Here is a 23334-nt window from a genome sequence, read left to right on the forward strand (position 1 = left end):
TGATAGCCACCTAATTCCCAGTATTTGCTACTGGACGTGCCTTGATAAACTACCCCCTGCTTTATTTACGCTAAGTTTTTTTTTGGGGTTTTTTTTTTTTTGGTTTTTTTTAAAGATTTTATTTATTTATTTGACAGAGAGAGATCACAAGTAGGCAGAGAGGCAAGCAGAGAGAGTGAGAGGGAAGCAGGCTCCCTGCCGAGCAGAGAGCCCGATGCGGGACTCGATCCCAGGACCCTGAGATCATGACCTGAGTCGAAGGCAGTGGCCTAAACCACTGAGCCACCCAGGCGCCCCTACGCTAAGTTTTTTGCTTCCCACTTCTTCCAGGAACTTCGTTCGTCACTTAATCTATCTCACCATCAGCTCCTTTTCAGCCTATCAATTTGGCATCAAAAATCCTTTTTCTTGACCTGGTCTCCCTCTCAGCATAATGCTCCCTTGTCCTTAAATCATTACTGCAAATTTTCTGAAATAAGCAATTCATATTTGCTATTTTCATTTCCTCACTTCTGGTCCACACTTCAACCGGATGCAATTTGGCTTCTTCAGCATCCCCTTAGTGAAACTTCTTTCACTGCCAAATCCAGCAACTTCTCCAACTTTACATGACTTGACCTCTGCCACAACGACTCTGTTGGTGACATTCCAACCTGAATGAATATTAGAGTTACCTGGAAGTATCTTCAAAGACACTAATTCCAGTGGCCCACCCTGAAAATTCCTCCTACCCTATCACATCTGGCATTCTGTATCTTTACATCTGTACCTTTCACATTTTCCCCAGGTAATTCTATTGTACAGCCAGGCTCAGAAACCTCTGGACATGACCTCTGAAATTCTCCTGGCACTCAATTCCATGTCTCTATTTTCCCCAGTTCCTCTGAGATTTGAAGGCTTTGTTTCATCCTCATTCCCAGGAACCTCTTCCCCTGTTCCCCTTAAGTGTTATAATCCCTACCTCTTTCACACTTTTCCCAATCTAGACTACCAGAGGAGACAGATTTATCATCTAATGATAACTGTTTTCAAATCAACTGTCTCTACCACTTCTGAGTTTGAAATCCAGTTCCCAAATGCCAAAGAAAAATGTCTACCCAGACATAACATAGAAAAGTCAGACTCAACTTGTCTATCTTAAGGAATAAATATCCAACAAGTCAAACCAAGTTATAAATCTGAGAGTCAACCTCAACTACTACTCTTTTCTGAGAAATAGTCCACATATCCAGTTAGTTTCAACTCTGAAATGTCACTCACACCCACTCCTCCTCTTCTGACCCACATATACCACCCTGTCTAATCTCACCAACCCTCCCCAGTCTCTTCACTGATCTATCATATCTCCTTTAGTCTCTAGAGTTAGACTTTCAGGAATCACATCCCACTTCATTAAATCCTTGCCTAATGACCTCAGAAAGTCACTTAATCTTTCTAAACCAGTGTGTCCAACTAGTAATAATAGTGCATTTCTTAAATGAAACAAGATGAAACCAGAGAGGAAGACAAACCATAAGAGACTCTCAGGAAACAAACTGAAGGCTGCTGGGGTGGAGAGGATGGGAGGGACAGGGTGGCTGGGTGATGGACACTGGGGAGGGTATGTGCTACGGTGAGAGCTGTGAACTCTGTAAAACTAATGAATCACATACCTGTACCTCTGAAACAAATACATTATGTTAATAAAAAAAGTTTTTTTGGAAAGAAAAAAAAAAAAAACAGTGCCTATCTTCATTGGGCTTTTGGGGAATTCAGTAAGATAATATGTTTCGTGAAGCCCCTCCACAGGGCCTAGGTATAACAAATACTCAATAAATGTTAGTTATTAATATGTAAGAGAGAAGAATACAAATTCAGAGTATATTTTCAACTGTTCATAATCTACATTCCAATGTCTTCACCCTCCATAATCCTCAATTCAACCTATGGTTTCAAACCTTAACAATAATTATATTAATATGTATTATATATAATTTCTACTCTATGTTATTATATATAACATATACTCTATAATGCATACATACTATAAATAATATATTACATTAATCATTTATAACAAAACATATTACTATTGTTCACTGCAGCTAATATTTATTGCATACTCTTCTAACGACTTCACATATATTCACTCATTTAATCCATGCAAGAACGCAATGAGATAAATAGTATTTCACAGTACTATTTATTCCCCACTTATCAAAAAAATGACCTTTTGTTCTAATGTTCAACCTGTAACGTTATTTTTTAGGTGAGAAAACCAAATTCACCCTTCAGAGCCTAATTTGAACACTGCTTTCTTTCAACAAGAATTCATGTCTTCTTCATCTATGCTCCCACAACTTAGTTCATATACTCATATACTACCCACCGTATTTTAGAATGATCAGCTGTCATCCTAGTCATACTGAATACATTTTTATAACTAGGACAGTGCCTGGCACCTATAAATATTTGGAAATTACATTTCCAAATTACATTTGGAAATATTTGGAAAATAAAATGTAAAAGTTCTTATTATTTACAAAGAGTTGTTAGGAGAGCAATTTTAAAAACCTAAAATAATACAAAGTGTTTAGACCTAGTTTCTTACCATTTTTATTAAAATAATTACATACCCAATTTTACAGATCCTCCAAAAAGCGAACCTTTATCAAAAGCATCCTTCCAGGTAAATGTCAAGCAGATCTTGATAGAAAGAGAGAAAACAGAAAATGATCCTACTTTCTTGGCTCTTATAAAATATTAGGTCTCTTTTGAAGGAAAATCCACAATGAGGAAAAGGACCACAGCTTGTCAAAACATTATCCTCTCTAGTCAACTAACTCCTTTCCCTTTTCCTGGACCATACAATTTTCTTTTTTTAAAGTAAAATACTCGCACTAAGATATTTCCAATGGTCATTCTGACTCAGTAATTATACATATATTATCCTCTCCAGAAAACACTATCTTACTCATCTTTAAAACATACAACGGCTTGAATAGAACAGGCACTTAAATAACTGTCAAATAAGCCAAGAGAAGCAAAGGCAACAAAGTTAAGTACTATATAGGTTTCCCAGAAAATAAAATTAAAAACGATTCCATGATGACAAAGGAGGAGAGGGGTTACTATTGGGGTAATGAGATGAGATAATGTGTTATTTTTTGATTTGGGTTGTGTTCATACATGTGTATTCGTTTGTAAAGATTCAAGTTATAGGGACGCCTGGGTGGCTCAGTCGTTACGTGGCTGCCTTTGGCTCAGGTCATGATCCCAGGGTCCTGGGATGGAGCCCCACATCAGGCTCACTGCTCAGTGGAAGGGAAGCCTGCTTCTCCCTCTCCCACTCCCCCTGCTTGTGTTCCCTCTTTCACTGTGTGTCTCTCAGTCAAATAAATAAAATCTTAAAAAAAAAAATTCAAGCTATACACATGACATGTATGTATGCGATACATAAATAAAAAGTTCACTTAATAAGAAAACTACATCTCACCCTGCTTCTAAAATATTCCATACATAAAGTTTAAAAAGAACTTACCATCTTTTAAATCATGTATTGGAATCCCATACAAAAATTCTGCAACTCAGAATTAAGAGAAATTTTCTATATATACAAAACCAGAGAGAATAACATAATGAACCCCACATAGCCATCACCAGTTTCAGCCATTTGTCCTTCTTGGTTCACCTACCCCCACTTTCCCTGCCCCACCTCCAACCCCTAAACATACACTTCTTTCCTTGAGCATTTTAAAGCAAATTTCAACATATTATGTCACCTGTAAGATGTCAATACAAGACTGTTTAAAGTATTTTTCATAAACTACATTATTTTAAAACTTAGAAATGTCACACAAACTAAAGTCTCATTTAACAAGACTCTCAGCATTTCCAATATCTAGCCTTTAAGAGAAAGCAGACATTCTTATAGTGTAACGCCTAATCATACCAGCACTTGCAACTTCATATGCAACTTTTAAAACACATAAACTGAGACTAATGCTTCCTCAATTTTTTAATTTGTGTCAAATTTTAAAACACATAAACTGAGACTAATGCTTCCTCAATTATAGTTTCCTTCTTAATTCTGTAAAAGCCAAAGAGAAGGACCTCACAGATTATGTTAATCAGTCAACAGATCATACTGATAGAAAATGTAGGGGAAAAAAAATGCAGCCCAATGTTCCACATAAACCCAGAAGTAATTAAGCACGGACAGCAACAGAATTCCAAGACATTCTTCAAAAAGACATCCAATTTTTATGAGATGGGCTTATAAGCTTCTAATTTGTACCGAAAGGTCTCATAAAAACATAAAAAATAGTAAAGTGATACCATGTGTGGGAGGAAAGTTTACATTATACAACTTTAAAACAAATTAAAATTAATGACTTACTTGATTTTCAGAGAATGGGAATTTGGGTTCAATGGAACATATCTGATCATAATACCTAAAAAACAAGAAAACTTATAATTACCAGAGCTAAATATTATATACATTTATGTATATACAACAGGTTTAAGAGTACACAAAACTTATTCATGTTTTGAGTGGCCCACAAATCAAATTCAATCAGTCATTTTAAAATTAATAAACAACCTTTCAATGCATAAAACAGAATCTAAAATGCATGCAATAAAAAAAACTGTACAAAAGACACATACTCACCACCAAAGAAAAATACTTAAATATTAATGACTAAAAGCAAACTAGCATCTCCCCAAGACCACTGTATTTCTTAAAATACTATTTCTTATTAAGGTAACTATTTATATACATTGGGTAAATTAATATATCTGGCAAAATGATATAATTTTTTTAACATTTATTTATTTATTCCAGAGAGTGCATGTGAGCAGGGGGGTGGGGCGGGGGAAGCAGACTCCTCACTGAGCCCAGAACCCAAAGATGGGCCTGATTCTGTGACCCTGACATTATGATCCAAGCCAAATTAAGTTAGATGCTCAACTGAGCCACCCACGTGGCTAACTGTTAGTAAACTGCTACTTAAAAACAGGTTTACTAACTTGCAGATATGCTTTGGTTATATCCACTTCTGTCCCTCTCCACACTGTCACAACAGTTCATCAAAGCTTCTACCCTCCCCAGAAATAATCCCATGATTATATTGGTCAGTTAATCTTCAAAAATGGAGGTAAGAATATCCAATGGAAAAAAGAATTTCTGGAATACCTGGGTGGCTCAGTCAGTCAAGTGTCTGCCTTTGGCTCAGGTCATGATCCTGGGGTGCTGGGATCAAGCCCTGCATTAGGCTCCCTGTTCCTCCCTCTCCGTCTGCCCCTCCCCCTACTCGTACTCACTCTTTATTGCTTTCTATCTCAAATAAATAAAACCTTATAAAAAAAAAAAGAAGAAAAGAAAAGAGACAATTTCTTCAACAAATGATGTCGGGAAAATGAACAGTTGTGCAAACTATGCAAAAAGCATGAAACTGGATCACTTTCTTAGTGGAGAATAGTGGGGGACAGGTCACAAAGGTGATGGGGATTAAGGAGTACACTTGTGATGAACACAGGCTGATGTATGGAACTGCTGTCTATAGTTAAGAGTCCGCTTTTTTGTTTTTTTTCTTTGTTCATTTAATGTTTCTCAAATTCCACATACAAGTGAAATCACACGGTATTTGTGTTTGTCTGACTTATTTTGCTTACTATTATACTCTCTATATCCATATTGTTGCAAAAGGCAAGATCTCATTCTTTTTTATGGCTGAGCAATATTCCTGTGTGTGTGTATACACACCATTATCTTCTTTATCCATCATCTATCAACGAACAGTTGGGCTGCTTCCATAATCTGGCTATTTTACATAATGTTTAAATAAACACAGGAGTGCATGTATCTACTCAAATTAATGTTTTCATATTCTTTGGGTAAATACTCAATAGTGGAATTACCGCATCATATGACAGATCTATTCTTATTTTTTTTTCTTCTATTTTTTTTTTTTTTTAGTGAGGGGGAAAAAGCAGAGGGGGAGTGAGAGAATCTTAAGTAGGCTCCATGCCCAGTACAGAGCCCAACAAGAGTCTTGATCTCATGACCCTGAGATCATGACTGAAGCCGAAACCAAGAGTGGAAAGCTTAACTGACTGAGTCACCCAGGCACCCCTATTTTTAATTTTTTGAGGAACCTCCACCCTGTCTTCCACAGTGGCTGTACCAGTTTGCACCAATAGTATACAAGGATTCCCTTTCCTCCACATCCTCACCAACACCTGTTTCCTGTGTTTCTTATTTTAGCCATTCTAACAGGTGTGAGGTGGTATCTCATGATGGTTTTTCTTTTTAAAGATTTATTGTTTGAGGGGTACCTGGGTGGCTCAGTCATTAAGTGTCCACCTTTGGCTCAGATCGTGATGCCAGGGTCCTGTGATCAAGCCCTGCATCAGACTCCCTGCTCAGCAAGGGGCCTGCTTCTCCATCTCCCACTACCCCCTTTCTCATTATCTCTCTCTCTCTGTCAAATAAATAAAAAAATCTTTAAGAAAAACAAGATTAATTATTTGAGAGAAAGAGAGAGCACATGCATAAGCACAAGCAGGGGGGAGAGGCAGAGGGAGAAGGAGAAAAGCAAACTTCCCACTGAGCAGGGAGCCAGTCACAGGGCTCGATCCCAGGATCCCAAGATCATGACCTGAGCCAAAATCAAGAGTGAGATGTTTAACCGACAGAGACACCCAGGCAGCACTCATGGTTTGTTTTTTTGTTTTTGTTTTTGTTTTTTTTAATTTTATTTATTTATTTGACAGAGATCACAAGTAGGCAGAGAGGCAGGCAGAGAGAAAGAGGAGGAAGCAGGCTCCCTGCTGAGCAGAAAGCCCGATGTGGGGCTCGATCCCAGGACCCGGGATCATGACCTGAGCCGAAGGCAGAGGCTTTAACCCACTGAGCCACACAGGTGCCCCAGCACTCATAGTTTTGATTTGTATTTCCTTGATGATGTGTGATGCTGAGTATTCTCTTCATGTGCCTGTTGGCCACCACATCTTCTGCCATTTTTTAACTGGATTGTTTTTGGGGTGTTAAGATTTTTAAAATTCTTTATACATTTTGCATACTAACCCTTCACTGGATATGCCATCTGCAAGTATCTTCTCCCATTCCATCGATTATTGTTTAGTTTTATTGACTGTTTCCTTCACTGTGCAGAATGGTTTTATTCTGATGTAGTCCCAATCGTTTATTTTTGCATTAGCTTCCCTTGCCTCAGGAGACACATCTACAAAAAATTTCTATGGCTAATGTCAGAAAAGTTACTGCCTGTGCTCTCTTTCAGGATTTTTTGGTTTCACACCCACGCTTAGGTCCTTAATCTATTTTTTTTTGTTTTTTTTGGGTTTTTTTATATTTTATTTATTTGACAGAGAGAGAGGTCACAAGCAGGGAGAGAGGCAGGCAGAGAGAGGGAGAAACAGGCTCCCCACTGAGCAGAGAGCCCAATGCGGGGCTCGATCCCAGGACCCTGAGATCATGACCCGAGCCGAAGGCAGAGGCCTAAACCACTGAGTCACCCAGGCGCCCCCTTAATCTATTTTTTATTTTAAGATTTATTTACCCATTTTAGAGAGAAAGCGTGCCCACATGTGCAGAGGAGGGGCAGGGGAAGAGAGAATCCCAAGTAGACTCCAAGCTGAGCACAGAGCCCAACACAAGGCTCTACCACGTAACCCCAAGATCACCACCAAACTGAAACCAAGAGTCAGATGCTCAACCAACTGCGACACCCAGGCACCCCCAATTAATCCATTTTATTTTTGTGTATGGTGTAAGAATGTGGTCCAGTTTTCCCAACACCATTTGTTCAAGAGACTTTTTCCCACTGGATATTCTTTCCTGCTTTGTCGAAGAGGAATTGACCATAAAGCTGTGGGTTCATTTCTGGATTTTCTATTCTGTTCTATTGATCTATGTATCTATTTTGTGCCAGTACCATAGTGTTTTGATTACACCCTTATAATACAATTTAAGTCCAGAATTGTGATGCTTGCAGCTTTGCTTTTTCCAGATTGCTTTGGCTATTTGCAGACTTTAGCAGTGCCACACAAATTATTGTTTGTTCTGGAGGCGCCTGGGTGGCTCAGTTAGTTGGGCGACTGCCTTCGGCTTCGGATCCTAGAGTCCTGGCATCGAGTTCCACTTTGGGTTCCCTGCTCCATGGGGAGTCTGCTTCTCCCTCTGACCTCTCCCCTATCATGCTCGTGGGTGCACATGTGCGCACGCGCTCTCTCTCGCGCTCTCTCAAATAACAATCTTTGGGAAAAAAAGAGAGAGATTGTTCTAGTTCTGTGAAAACTGCTGTTGGCATTTTGGTAGGTATTACAATAAATGAGTGGATTTCTTTGGGTAGTATAGACATTTTAACAATATTTGTCTTCCAATCCGTGAACATGGAATTTTGTTCCCACTTCTTTGTGTCATCTTCAATTTCTTTTATTAGTTTTCTCACTACAGGGCTTGCACCTCTTTGGTTAGGTTTATTCCTAGGTATATTATTATTTTTGGTGCAAACGTAAATGGGATTTTCTTTTTTTTTGTAAGATTTTATTTATTTGTCAGAGAGATAGAGAGAGTACAGGCAGGCAGAGGCAGAGGGAGAAGCAGGCTCCCTGCAGAACAAGAAGCCTGATGTGGGACTCGATCTCAGGATGCCAGGACGATGACCCGAGCCGAACGTAGCCGCTTAACGGACTGAGCCACCCAGGCGCCCTGGGATTGTTTTCTTAATTTCTCTTCCTGCTGCTGCTTCAATACTGATGTATAAAAATGCAACAGATTTCTGAATATTAATTTTGTATCCTGTGACTTTACTGAATTTATCAGTTCTAAACAGTTTTTTTTTTTAAGATTTTATTTATTTATTTGACAGAGAGAGATCACAAGTAGGCAGAGAGGCAGGCTCCCTGCTGGCAGATAGAAAAGGAGAAGCAGACTCCCTGCTGAGCAGAGATACCGATGTGGGGCTCGATCCCAGGACCCTGGGACCATGACCTGAGCGGAAGGCAGAGGCTTAATCCACTAAGCCACCAAGGCGCCCCTCTGAACAGTTTTTTGATGGAGTCTTCCAGGTTTTCTATACATGGTATCATGTCAGCTGCAAAGAGTTAAAGTTTAACTTCTTCCTTACAGATTTGGATGCCTTTTATATCCTTTTGTTGTAGACAGCTGTGGCTGGACTCCCTGTACTACACTGAATAAACATGGTGAGAGTGGCCATCCTTGTCATATTCCTGACCTTAGAGGGAAAAAAACTCTCGGTTTTTCTCCATTAAGACTACACTTACCTTGATGAGCACTGAGTAATGTACAGAAATGCTGAATCACTATACTGTACCCCTGAAACTAACAGAACACTATATGTTAACTATACTGGAATTAAAATTTAATGGGATGTCTGGATGGTTCAGTCAGTTAGGTGTCTGCGTTCAGCTCAGGTCATGACTTCAGGGTCCTGGGATGGAGCCCCACAGGGCTCTATGCTCAGTAGGGAGTCTGCTTCTCCCTCTCCTTTTGCCCCTTCCCCTGCTCACACTCACTCTGTTAGTCTCTCTCAAATAAATAAAATCTTTAAACAAAAAGCAAAACAAAACAAAAACAACATCTAGGGCTCCTGGGTGGCTAAGCTGTTAAGCATCTGCCTTCAGCTCAGGTCATGATCCCAAGGTCTTGGGATCAAGCTCCACATCAGGTTCCCTGCTCGGTGGGAAGCCTGCTTCTCCCTCTCCCACTCTCCTTATCTGTGTTCCCTCTCTCATGTCTCTCTCTCTCTCTCTCTCCCTCTGTCAAATAAATAAGTAAATAAAATAAAATTTAAAAAAAAAAAAATTCTACCCTCCCTTTAGACTAATGAAAAAGTCACCTAGCCAACCTCCCTGTCTCCTTGAGTCCTTTCTTTTTTTAAGATTTTATTTATTTGAGAGAGAGAGAGAGACAGCACGTGCGTGTGCATGTGCGTGTACACATGTTCCCTCCCTCTCTCTCTCTGGGGTGGGGGGCAGCCAAGGGGCAGAGGGAAAGAGAGAAGCAGACTCCCCACTAACCAGGGAGCCCAACCAGAGCTTGATCCCAAGACCCCAGGATCATGATCTAAGCCTAATAAGGCAGACACTTAAACGACCGAGTCACCCAGATGCCCCTTCCTCATTCTTTCCAACCTATTCTCCACACAGCAACCAGAACAATCGTCAAACACAAAGCATGCTTCTTCCTCATCAGGCTGACCTTTGAGCTAGCAAGGAGGGTTGGGAGTATCCAAGGCCAATCCTTCTAACTGGCCCGTATCTTTCCTCCTTCCCTTATTATCTCCTCCCTCCACCCTCCTTCATCAGCGTCCAGTAACTGTTTCTGAGGCAAATTTTCCCGGAGAGAGGCAATACATCTGAGACCAAATATTTTCTCTGACACAGCCCTGAGTTTGATTACAAATAGGAAGTATTAAGCAATTAAGTAAATATACTGAAGATAATGTAGGCTAAGTTTCTAAACAATCAGACAAAGGAGTTACAAATATGGGAAGAAAGATGGCTAGAATAAATTCTGTGGCTTCTGCTTGGAAATGGAGGTATCAGTATTAACTTATTTTTAAATATAGTGGAGAAATACAAAAACAGGTATAAATGTGTGTGAGTGATTTCCTAAGGGTATATACCGAGAGAGCCTAGAAGCAATAACACCTCAGTAGCAATAAGCATACCCAGAGCCCCGATGAGTAATGCTCTGCTTTAGGAGCCAACACTCCCAGAAATGGCAGACTCCATGGCTGAGACCAAGAAAATTCAAGATTCAAGCCTAAAACATCTTGCTATGTCAGATACTCAAAGAAGTACTCATGGGGTGCCTGGGTGGCTCAGTGGGTTAAGCCTCTGCCTTCCGCTCAGGTCTTGATCTCAGGGTTCTGAGATCAAGCCCCGCATCAGGCTCTCTGCTCAGCAGGTCAGGCTCTTTGCTCAGCAGGGAGCCTGCTTCCCCCTCTCTCTGCCTACTTGTGACCTGTCAAATAAATAAATAAAATCTAAAAAAAAAAAAGTACTCAAAATATGAGAACATGTCAAAGACACAAGAACTAGCTTTAAGGGGCTTCTGCTAGCCAAATCCAAAAAGTTTCAAACAAAATAACAAATCATAACCCATTGAGGAAAGTAAGAACGCCAATATGAAGCAAATAAAACAAATAAACAGGTGAACAGAGAAAGTACCACCCTACTGTACAATGCCAACTAATAACATGAGACTATAAGAAGAGTTAGAAAAACCAGCATTTGGCACCTTTCTGAGTATAGTATCTATTTCGGGTAAGATACATCAATGGGTGCTAACGCAAAAAAGTTTGATGGAAACAGGGTATTACAAAGATTCAAAGTATCTCCCTACAAAGTACTTACTAATTAATTAGTTCAACATACTCATTAACTGTCAGGTCAATAAAACTAGCAGACTTCATCCTGATGAAGTGATAAAAGTTAAACATTAACAGCCCAGAACAAATCAATTTCAAGTTCTTCCTGACATGCACACACACCAAAAAAAAAAAAAAAAAAAAAACCAAAAAAACACAGCTGTACTTTGGCGGTACTACTGCTCAAAAATACATAAATCACAAGTAAATGTAAGACAAACCCTAACTGAGGGACAGTCTATGAAGAAACTAGCCTATACCCTTTAAAAATGTCAAGGTTGTGAAAAACAAGGAGAAACAGAAAAACTATTCCAAATGAAGGACAAAAAAGAGCCAACCAAATGCAACACAGAATCCTGGATTAGATCCCTAATCTGTACATGACTCTGTCCAACAGCATTATCAGGGGAACTGGCAAAATTTGAACGTGTTTAATGGATTAAATGGTAATATTAAATCAATGCTAATTTCCTGATTTTGAAAATTGTACTGTGGTTATATAGGAGAGTATTCTTATACAAAAAAAATGAACTATTAAGTTTTTTTTTTTAATTTTATTTATTTGACACACAGAGAGAAAGCCACGAGACAAGTGGAGGAAAGAGCAAAGGGACAGGGAGAAGCAGACTCCTTACTGAGTAAACAGCCCAATGTGGGGCTTGATCCCAGAACCCTGAGATCCTGACCTGAACCAAAGGCTGACGTGTAACTAACTGACTGAGCTACAGGCACCCCTGAACTTTGAAGTATTAAACACTTAAACCCTTTAATGGATTCCTATTATACTCAAAATTACATACAAAATTTTTGTTAAGGTCTGGCATTATCTAGCCATCATTCAACTCTCCAGCCTCATCTGAGAATATTCACTACACACTTTAGTCATTAGTCTATGCTTTCCCCTGGCTTAGGGACTTCACCTATATTTTCCTCTGGAAATTTTTCTTCTCTGGGAACTTTCCCATTATAATTCCCCACTTTTCTTGTCCAAGCTGATATGTCATCAAAAAGTCTTCCCTCCGAGCATCTGGGTGGCTGAGTCAATTAAGAGTCCAACTCTTGATTTCAGCTCAGGTCATGATCTCAGTGTCATGAGATCAAGCTATGCTTGGGGCTCCTTGCCTAGCAGGGAGGCTGCTTGAGATTTGAGATTCTTTCCCTCTGCCCCTCCCCCACCCAGCTCACGCACCTTCTCTGGCAAATGATGAATCTTTGAAAAAGAACAAAAAGTCTTCCCTCATTCACTCATCCATTCAACAAATACATACTAAGAATTTCCTATATGCCAAAAACAGTTCTAAGACACAGAAATTCAGTAGTAAATAAACATTTAAAATTTTGAGCCCTTGTAAAGCTTACTTTTAGAGGGAAAGACAAGATAGCTAAGTAAAAATATAGCAAAGGGGTGCCTGGGTGGCTCAGGTCGTGATCCCAGGGACCTGAGACCAACACCTATATCAATCCAAGTCCCTGCTCAGGGGGGAGTCTGCTTCTCCTTCTCCTTCTGCCCCTCCCCCTACTTGTGCATGCTCGCGCTCTCACTCTCTCTAATAAATAAATTAAAAAAAAAGTAACAATATAGTAGATAATAACAGTGCTATGGAAAAAAAGAAGAACAAAGTGTGGGGCACCTGGGTGGCTCAATTGTTAAGCGTCTGCCTTCAGCTCAGGTCATGATGCCAGGGTCCTGGGATCAAGCCCCACATAGGGCTCCCTGCTCAGTGGAAAGCCTGCTTTTCCCTCTTCCACTCCCCCTGCTTGTTATTTCCTCTCTCACTGTCTCTCTGTCAAATAAGTAAATAAAATCTTTAAAATAGAGGTGACTGAGTGGCTCAGTGGGTTAAGCCTCTGCCTTCAGCTCAGGTCATGATCTCAGGGTCCTGGGATCCAGTGCTGCATATGGCTCTCTGCTCAGCGGGGAATCTGCTTTCCCCTCTCTCTCTGTCTGCTGCTCTGCCTACTTGTGATCTCTCTCTCTGTCCAATAAATAAATAAAAAATCTTAAAAAAAAAATCTTGGGGCGCCTGGGTGGCTCAGTGGGTTAAGCCTCTGCCTTTGGCTCAAGTCATGGTCTCAGGGTCCTGGGATCGAGCCCCGCGTCGGGCTCTCTGCTCAGCAGGGAGCCTGCTTCCCCCTCTCTCTCTGCCTGCCTCTCTGCCTGCTTGCGATCTCTGTCAAATCAATAAATAAAATCTTTAAAAAAAAAAAAAATCTTTAGGGGCGCCTGGGTGGCTCAGCGGTTTAAAGCCTCTGCTTTCAGCTCAGGTCATGGTCCCAGGGTCCTGGGATCGAGCCCCACATCGGGCTCTCTGCTCTGCGGGGAGCCTGCTTCCTCCTCTCTCTGCCTGCCTCTCTGCCTAGTTGTGATTTCTCTGTCAAATAAACAAAATAAAAATAAATAAATAAATAAATAATCTTTAAAATAACTAAATAAGAAGGACAAAATGTTATATGGGGTGGTGTGAGAAGACGGTAGTCTTAAACCACTACATGTGGTCACTTGACTATATATAGAAGTAAAAATTTTAATAATTTAAAACATCATGAATAACGGAGAAGGCAAGAAGGAGGTGATGTGGTGAGGCAAGCAGATAAGTGAGAGAAAAGCATTACCAGTCAAGGGAAGATCAAGTGCCAAAAAGCTGGGACAAGAGTATGCCTGAAAATACGCTGCCATGGCAAGGAGGCCAATAAGGTCACAGAACAAGCACAGGAGAAAACAGTAGGAGATGAAATCAAAGAAGTAATGATGCCTTGAAGACAACTGTAAGACTTCTGGCCTCTACTATATAGAATAGGATGGGGACCCATCAGAGGGTTTGAACAAAAGAATCACATGAGCTAACCTATCTTCACAGAGTCACCATCCATGGCTGCTGTGTGGAAAACTGACTTGCAGTTGTGCAAGAGCAATAAAGAAACCAATCAGGAAGCTATTACTGTAATCCAGTCAGAAGATAATGGTAGCATGGACCAGGGTGTTCCACTTTGGTGGCAAAAGTGTTAAGGGCAGGGGTGCCTGGGTGGCTCAGTCGGTTAAGGCTCCAACTCTTAGTTTCAGCTAAGGTCATGATCTCATGGGTCATGGGATTAAGACCTGCACTGGGCTCCCAGCTCAGCGGGGAGCTTGCTTAAAAAGATTCTCTCCCACTGCCTCTTCCCTCACTGCTCACTCACTCTCAATCTCAAATAAATAAAATCTTAAAAAATTGGGGTGCCTGGGTGGCTCAGTCATTATATGTCTGCCTTTGGCTCAGGTCATGATCCCAGGGTCTTGGGATCCAGCCCCACATCAGGCTCTCCGCTCAGCAGGGAGCCTGCTTCATTCTCTCTCTGCCTACTTGTGATCTCTCTCTCTCTCTCTCTCTCTCTGTCAAATAAATAAATAAATCTTTTGAAAAGTAAAAAATAAAATTAGTTCCCCTCTTCCTTTATAATCTCCTAGTTCTCTGAACTCTTCCTTCACAGAACTTACCGCAGTTTGTAATACATTTAGTTGTGGAATTATGTTTAACGTCTTTTCTCTTAAAAGACTAAGCTCCCTGAAAGCAGAGACTGGGTCTGTTTGTTAACTATTTTACTACTACCCTAAACAAATAAATCAGTAAAATGCAAAGTTTTTTAAAAGTAACTTTTTTTAAATCTCTGAAAAATAAACCCAAGATTCTCTTGTTTTGATAATGAACAGACCCTACTGAAGAACATGGCCACAAGGACAGAATACCAAGTACCAAGGACCTGAGGCAACAGAAGGCAACTGCGTGCCTAAGGGTGTTCGTGGCACAGCAAGAAGGCTCATATGGCTATAGGGTGGGGATTTACAAACTCTTTCTGAGAATGGCTATTGTAGGCTTTGCCAAGCAAAAGGCAAAAAATCAAGGATAACATGTTGGTCCTTATATGACAAGAAAGAAAAATCCTGCCTAACCTATATCCTTTTTACCTAAGTCAGGCCATCTCAGATGGTGGGCACACTAGGTACAACTGTCATTAGCTAGAGCCATTTCCAAAGGAGGAGTATCCAGTTCCGTGGAGAGGGCACCACTGGAGGGGGGGGGGGATGGGTAGGATAGTACTGAACACAATCAGCTTCATTCTCTGCCCCAGTGACACCCAAATTCCAGCACGCCCTTCTCTTCTCCCAGAGAGCCCAGCCATCTCAACTTGGGCAGCTGGCTCAGCTGCTGGAGACAAGGCAATTTGCTGAGTCACCAATCCCCAGTCTGAGATTCTACATTCGATGCCAAGTGTAGGTGGCACCAGAGCAAACCCTGGGCAGCAGCAAGGTGCAGCCAATGGACAGGGAGGCAGGTGCTGGGAATAAAGGGGACAATGGGACAAAGGGAACAGTCCAGCGAGGTCTCCAAGGCTCAGAGCCCTAAGCAACTAGAGTGGTGGCTATGGAAAATATAAAAATAGGCAGCTGGGCAGGCCTTAGTTTGTTGACTTCTGCTCCAAAGAAAGCAGGAAAGGAAGTAGTAGGAGATAAAGCTACTTCCTCTGCAAATGGACCAGGACCAAAAAAAAAAAAAAAAGAAAGAAAGAAAAAAGGCTAAACAGCCTGTCTTAAATTTTTTACACCTACTCTATTCAAAGTTTTTGGGGTCAACTCTCAAAACAAGTTGTGTGGGGAAACAGTGCATTTGTAGCCTATATTTAAAGGACTAGAAGCTTTATGATGGAATCCCTCAAAAACAACTGTCTCAGGAGAGGTTATGTAATTTAAAGTAAGTACTATGGGGGGGCACCTGGGTGGCTCAGTGGGTTAAGCCTCTGCCTTCGGCTCAGGTCATGATCCCAGGGGATGGAGCTCCGCATCGGGCTCTCTGCTCTGTGGGGAGCCTGCTTCCTCCTCTCTCTCTGCCTGCCTCTCTGCCTACTTGTGATCTCTGTCTGTCAAATAAATAAATAAAAGTCTTAAAAAAAAAAAATAAAGTAAGTACTATGGGACGGCAGTCATTGGAAATCAACAATATCTGAATCACATGAAGTAAACTCCAAGAGAGACCACATAATGCTTTTCAAGGAAAGGAGCCATTGCTAACTACAGTTAAAATGCTGTTCCTACAGCACCAATTACTCCTTTGATACATTTCCATCATACAACCCTTGTAATTCAGCTTAAATCTCAGGTCTCAAAATTCCCAAAGAGGGAACAAGAGCAGAAACAAGAGAATCTACCCACTCTCTATCATTTAAATATGATTTACTAAGGGCACCAGAGTGATTCAGTCCTTAAGTGTCTGCCCTAGTCTCGGGTCATGATCTCAGGGTCCTGAGATTGAGCCCCACATCGGGCTCCCTGCTTGGCGAGAAGCCTGCTTTTCCCTCTCCCACTCCCCCTGCTTGTGTTCCCTCTCTCACTGCGTCTCTGTCAAATAAATAAATAAAATCTTTTTTAAATAAATAAATAAATATGATTTACTAGATCAGCAGATTCTAGCTTAGGCTACACCTCTCTAACAAAGTAGACCAAGACTGCAAGTTTTCCACAAGTAGGAAGAAGGAAAGCCAGTGTCCTATACCAGAGTTGGCCCAAAAAAAAAAAAAAAAAAAAAAAGTGCATTATGATTATGATAAACACTACTATAGAGAATCTGCATGTACTTTAATATTTTAGAAATAAGTAATTTTTTAATCAATTATAAAACACTAATCATGCTTAAGAGGTATAATGTCACAGGGGGCAACAGCTCAGGCTTGCAAGTCAGACAACCCTGAGTGTGAATCTCAACGGCACCAACTCAAAGCTGTGTGACTGTATGAAAGTTATGAATAACTTCTCCAAACCCTTCCTAATGTGAGGTGATAGCTCATTAATTTAAGCATGAGGAAAAAGATGATACAATACATACTAAATACTTAAAATAGTATTGATATATAGTACATTTGACATAAATGGTAGCTACAGATTATTTTGCAACTATCCAGAAAGGCCTTTTATATTCTCCAATAATTTTATAAACCTCAGCCACCTTAGAGCAAATATTCAATAGCTCGATTTTTAAAAGCTCACGGGGGGAGAAAAAAAAAGAACCATAGGAAATGAATTCATTTCTTTGAATATACAAAAGACGAAAATACAGTTATAGGCCAAACTCCCATCAGAAATTCTAGTTTTGGGTACACCTGCATAGCTCAGTCAGTCAAGCGTCTGCCTTCGGCTCAGGTCATGATCCTGTGGTCCTGAGATTGAACCCCACATGAGGCTCCCTGCTCAGCAGGTAGCCTGCTTCTCCCTCTAACTGCCACTCCCCCTGCTTAGGTGCCCCCGCACTCTGACCAATAAATAAATGTAATATTAAAAAAAAAAAAGATAAATCTTTCTTCTAAGGGTTTTATTTATTTATTTGGCAGAGAGAGATCACAAGTAGTCAAGAGAGGCAGGCACAGAGAGAGGAGGAAGCAGGCCCCCCGCCAAGCAGAGAGCCCGATGTGGGACTCGATCCCAGGACCCCAAGATCATGACCTGAGCTGAAGGCAGAGGCTTAACCCACTGAGCCACCCAGGCACCCCTCTTCTAAAGTTTAAAAAAAATTAAAAAGAAGGAAGTTCTAGTTTGGGGGTTTTTTTTTAAGATTTTATTTATATATTTGACAGAGACCACAAGTAGGCAGAGAGACAGGCAGAGGGGGTGGGGAAAGCAGGCTCCCTGCTGAGCAGAGAACCAGATGCGGGGCTCGATCCCAGGACCCTGAGATCATGACCTGAGCCAAAGGCAGAAGCTTAACCCACTGAGCCACCCAGGTGCCCCAAGAGGTTCTAGTTTTAAGGCAACTAGGCGGCTCAGTCAGTGAGCATACAATTCTTGGTTTGGGCTCAGGCTATGATCTCATGGGTGATGGGATCAAGCCCCATGTTAGGCTCCCTGCAGAGATTCTGCTTGTAGTGTCTCCCTCTCCCCCTTTCCTGACTCATGTGCATGCACCTGTTGCCTGTTTTCTCTCTCTCTCTCCACACCCCCCTAAAATAAATAAATGAGTCTTTAAAAAAGAGAAAGAGAGAAATTCTAGTTTTAAAGTTTGGAAGATGTGGAGATTGAGAACAACCAATCCACACTAGAAAAAGCAACACTGTAATGCAAATTCACACGACCTATACAGCTCTAGTCACTACTTAGGGCTGTGCAACTCCTGACCACCCACCAGAGAGAAACAAGAGAATCCAAAGAGCTGGACCACTTATTGGTCAGAGTTAACAGATCCTTCTGCAACCTTATTTTCACACTTCTTCACCCAATTTATCACGTGAAGAATCATTAATGAAGAATTTTGCAACAGGATATAGTAGAAAGTAAATAGTCAGGGAGTCAAGAGGTCAGGATCTTAGTCTAATCCTACAACAAAGTCCACTGTGTGGCCTTAAACGTCCTGTGGGCAAAGGATTCTCCCTTAAGGTTACACAGAATGAAGACAGTCCTAACAAGCTTTTTTATTTACTAAACATTAGAAGTCAAAACACACGAGTGCCTGAGTGGCTCAGTGGGTTAAGCCTCTGCCTTCAGCTCATGATCTCAGGGTCCTGTGATAGAGCCCGATGTCAGGCTCTGCTCAGCAGGGAACCTACTTCCCCCTCTCTCTCTCTGCCTGCCTCTCTGCCTACTTGTGATCTCTGTCAAATAAACAAATAAACTCTTAAAAAAAAAAGAAGTCAAAACACAGAAAAACAAATCGGATTTTAAATCTTCCTTAAAATTGCCTATTCAAGCTATCCTACGCCCCAGCAATCACATACTGGGTATCTACCCTAACAATACAAATGTAGGGCTCCAAAGGGGCACGTGCACCCGAATGTTTATAGCAGCAATGTCCACAATAGCAAAACTATGCAAAGAACCTAGATGTCCATCAATAGATGAATGGCTAAAGAAGAAGTGGTGTGTATGTGTATACACACACACACACACACACACACACACACACACACAATGGAATACTATGCAGCAATCAAAAGAAACGAAATCTTGCCACTTGCAATGACATGGATGGAACTAGAGGGTACCATGCTAAGCGAAATAAGTCAATCAGAGAAAGAATTACCGTACGATCTCTCTGATATGAGGAATCTGAAAGGCAGGGTGGGGGGTCATGGAGGGTAGAGAGGGAAAAATGAAACAAGATGGGATCAGGAGGAAGAAAAACCATAAGAGACTCTTAATCCCAAGAAACAAACTTAGGGTTGCTGGGGGGTGAGGGGGTAGGGATAGGGTGGCTGGTTTATGGAATTGGGGAGGGTATGTGCTATGCTGTGAAGTGTGTAAGCCTGGCGATTCACAGACCTGTACCCCTGGGGCAAATAATACATTATATGTTAATTTTAAAAAATTTTTTTTTAATTCGGTCTATTCAGGGGAGCCTGGCTGGCTCAGCTGGTTAAGCTTCAGACTCTTGGTTTCAGCGTTATGACCTCAGGGTCATGAGACTGAACCCCAAGTGGGGCTCTGTGCTCAATGCAAAGTCTGAGATTCTCTCCCTTCCTTCGTGCATGCTCTCTCTCAAAAACATAAAAAAATATTTTTAAAGATTTTATTTATTTATTTAACAGAGAGAGAGAGAGAACACAACCAGGGAGAGAAGTGGGAGAAGCAGGCTCCCTGCTGAGCAGGGAGCTCAATGCCGGATTTGATCCCAGAACTAAGCGACCCAGGCACCCAAAAAAATAAAATCTTAAAAAAAAAAAATTATGTTTATTCATCTATGCAGAATAAAATTACTGAGCCAAATCAAGGTCTGTCAAGTAAAAGCACTTTCTGAGACCAAGGGCCAACTATTATGTGTCTTTATTTCCTCCACACAGTTTGAATAACAAATCTGTAGTAATGTCATTAGTACTAAAATTATCTTAATATCTTCACCTCCAAACTAACAATCAGAATGTAAGCAACAGTTGTGAAGTAAAATGGAACACCAATATTTTCTTTCCTGATCCATGAAACACTAGTGTTTGAAAAAAAGAATTCAGAAATTACGAGACTAGTTCCATCAACTGTACTTTTTACAAGTGAAAACTATACTACCATAACACAACAAACATTAACCCACAAGAGAATGACAAATTTAGAATTTTTACAAGACCTATATAAATGACTTAACACAAAGTTAAATTACAAACTATTTTTTAAAAGTCAATGAAAATACTAGTATCAAAACCAGTGAATGCAGCCAAAAGCAGACTGAGAAAAAGCACACAGTTCTAAAATAAATGTATTAGAAAAACAAGAGGGAAAAAGTTAAATCACTCAATACAAAAAAGAAAAAGAAATGTAAATGACAAAGGCAGAAAAAAAACCAAAAAACATACACTTCGTTAAAACATTTAGTTGACAGGGGCGCCTGGGTGGCTCAGTGGGTTAAGCCGCTGCCTTCGGCTCAGATCATGATCTCAGGGATCTGGGATCGAGCCCCGCATCAGGCTCTCTGCTCAGCAGGGAGTGTGCTTCCCCCTCTCTCTGCCTACCTGCGATCTCTATCAAATAAATAAATAAAATCTTTAAAACACACACACACATTTATTTGATAAAATAAAGCCGTATTTCTTTTTTTTTTTAAGATTTTATTTATTTGACGGAGAGAGATCATAAGTAGACAGAGGCAGGCAGAGAGAGAGAGAGAGAGAGAGGGAAGCAGGCTCCCTACTGAGCAGAGAGCCCGATGCGGGACTTGATCCCAGGACCCTGAGATCATGACCTGAGCCGAAGGCAGCGGCTTAACCCACTGAACCATCCAGGCGCCCAAGCCGTATTTCTTTAAAAAAAAAAAAAAAAAAAAAAAACTTTATTTGAGAGAGAGAGAGAGAGACAGAGTGCGTGCTCTTGCAAGCATTGGGGATGCCGAAGGCAGAGGGATAAGCAGACTCCCTCTGGAGCAGGGAGCCTCACTCTGGGCTCCATCCCAGCACCCTAAGATCATAACCTGAGCCGAAGTCAGACACTTAACTGAGCCACCTTGACTTGATTTAAAAAAAGGTAGTTCCAAACCCTTACCAAATCTGATCAAGGGGAAGAACCACATTAACACGTGCACATTAGGAATAAGAAAAACTTTCAACTACCAATTATGAAAATAAAAAATTTTGTGAGGACTTCTGTATGACAAACGGTATCATAAATGCAATTAAGAAACAAGACACAAGGGGCGCCTGGGTGGCTCAGTGGACTAAGCCGCTGCCTTCGGCTCAGGTCATGATCTCGGGATCCTGGGATCGAGCCCCGCATCGGGCTCTCTGCTCCGCAGGGAGCCTGCTTCCTCCTCTCTCTCTGCCTGCCTCTCTGCCTACTTGTGATCTTCTCTCTGTCAAATAAATAAATAAAATCTTTAAAAAAAAAAAAAAAGAAAGACACAAGACACAAGGTGCCTGGGAAGTCTGCTTCCCTCTCTCTCTGCCTGCCTCTCTGCCTACTTGTCATTTCTCTCTCTGTCAAGCAAATAACATAAATAAATAAATAAACAGAATCTTAAAAAAAAAAAAAGAAACAATCCACAAGTGTGGATATTTACAAATATACGTAATGGGAAAAGAGTAAATAACCAGAAAATGTAAAAAGCTCCTAAAAATCATTAAGGAAAAAAAAAAACAAGCAACCCAGAAAATGGGCAAAGAAAAAGAACAGGCGATTCACAGAAAAAGAAACTAAGTGACCAGTAAACATAAGATACTCTAAGTCAGAAAAATCCAGGCAATGCAGCCAAAAACAAGATACCATCTCTCATCCAACATTTCACAAAAAGCAGTAATTTAAATTAACTAGCAAGTACCAGCAAGGATGTGGAGGAATAAAAACTCACATATACCTGTTGATGGGAATGTAAATTGATAAAACCACTGTGAAAAATACAAGTAACTCTCTTCCAGTTAACCAGAGATCTGAATGAACATCCTTCTGCTTCCTCCCAAAATTCCACTAAAAAAAGGAATAAAAAATTTAAAAGATGTAAATGCACAAGGACAAAGACAACAGGAAACGGCACAACAGCGTACGAGGTTTCAGGAAATTTTCTAAAAGATGAGAAGCGGATGACTGAAGCAGAGAGAGAAAGCTGAAAATCTGACTCCCTAAAGGGGAGGAGCTAACAAAATAAAAGTCAAACCATCTCAGAAAAGTCAGAAAGGATATGAATTAAGAAACGAAAGGTACCACTCAAAAAAGGAATTTAGGGGGCACCTGGGTGTCTCAGTGGGTTAAAGCCTCTGCCTTCAGCTCAGGTCATGATCTCAGGGTCCTGGGATGGAGCTCCGCATTGGGCTCTCTGCTCAGTGGGGAGCCTGCTTCACCCTCTCTCTCTGCCTGCCTCTCTGCCTACTTGAGATCTCTGTCAAATAAATAAAATCTTTAAAAAAAAAAGAAAAGAAAGAAAAGAAAGGAATTTAGTGTAAGTCTGGGAAGAGAATGGTTGAAAATCTGAAAAAAATCTTCAGGCTCCCAGCTCCTCTACTCTGAGAAAAATGTTAGGTATACCAAGCACAGCTAAGGTGGGAATCAAGCACAACTAAGTGGGGAGGAGGATGCAGACTGACAGGCTATGGCTGGGAGAGCTAACTGCCTGCATCATTCTCTCCTCTTCTTACTAACAGAACCCCAGATTTCATGTGGGTATATGGCTACCCTTAATAAAAACTCCCTTTTCTATTCTACCCTTCTAGGAAATATGGACATACGCTAACATGACATGTTAACATACGAGCAAGGTGTTATGGGGCAGTTTCCAGGGAATATTCTGGGAACTGAGCCCTCCACCTCCTTTCTCCCTTCTTCTTTCCAACTATCTGAATCTTGGGTATGACTACTATCTGTACCTTAAGAACAACTGTAGGTTTTACAGAGCAGACAGCTAGAAGACACCTGAGCCTGATGAACTTCACAGAACCACTATACCAGCCCCAGACAACCAGAACTTTTTACACAGGAATACAATCATAATTTAACTCACTGATAATG

At 40.9% G+C, this 23334-nt stretch overlaps 1 protein-coding gene across 2 annotated transcripts in view; it reads right to left on the bottom strand.

The window, feature by feature from the left end:
* Positions 1-23334, bottom strand: part of LOC123939903 (programmed cell death 6 interacting protein) — an 81573-nt gene that overhangs the window by 53905 nt on the left and 4334 nt on the right. For both annotated transcript variants that reach the window (XM_046001967.1, XM_046001966.1), the window contains exons 2-3: positions 4379-4433; positions 2616-2685 (exon numbers count right to left, since the gene is read on the bottom strand). In XM_046001967.1, the coding sequence (XP_045857923.1) occupies positions 2616-2685; positions 4379-4433 (125 nt within the window). The remainder of the gene's footprint in view (positions 1-2615; positions 2686-4378; positions 4434-23334) is intronic.

This window comes from Meles meles, chromosome 4 (assembly GCF_922984935.1).
Source record: "Meles meles chromosome 4, mMelMel3.1 paternal haplotype, whole genome shotgun sequence".
NCBI classification, from domain to species: domain Eukaryota; kingdom Metazoa; phylum Chordata; class Mammalia; order Carnivora; family Mustelidae; genus Meles; species Meles meles.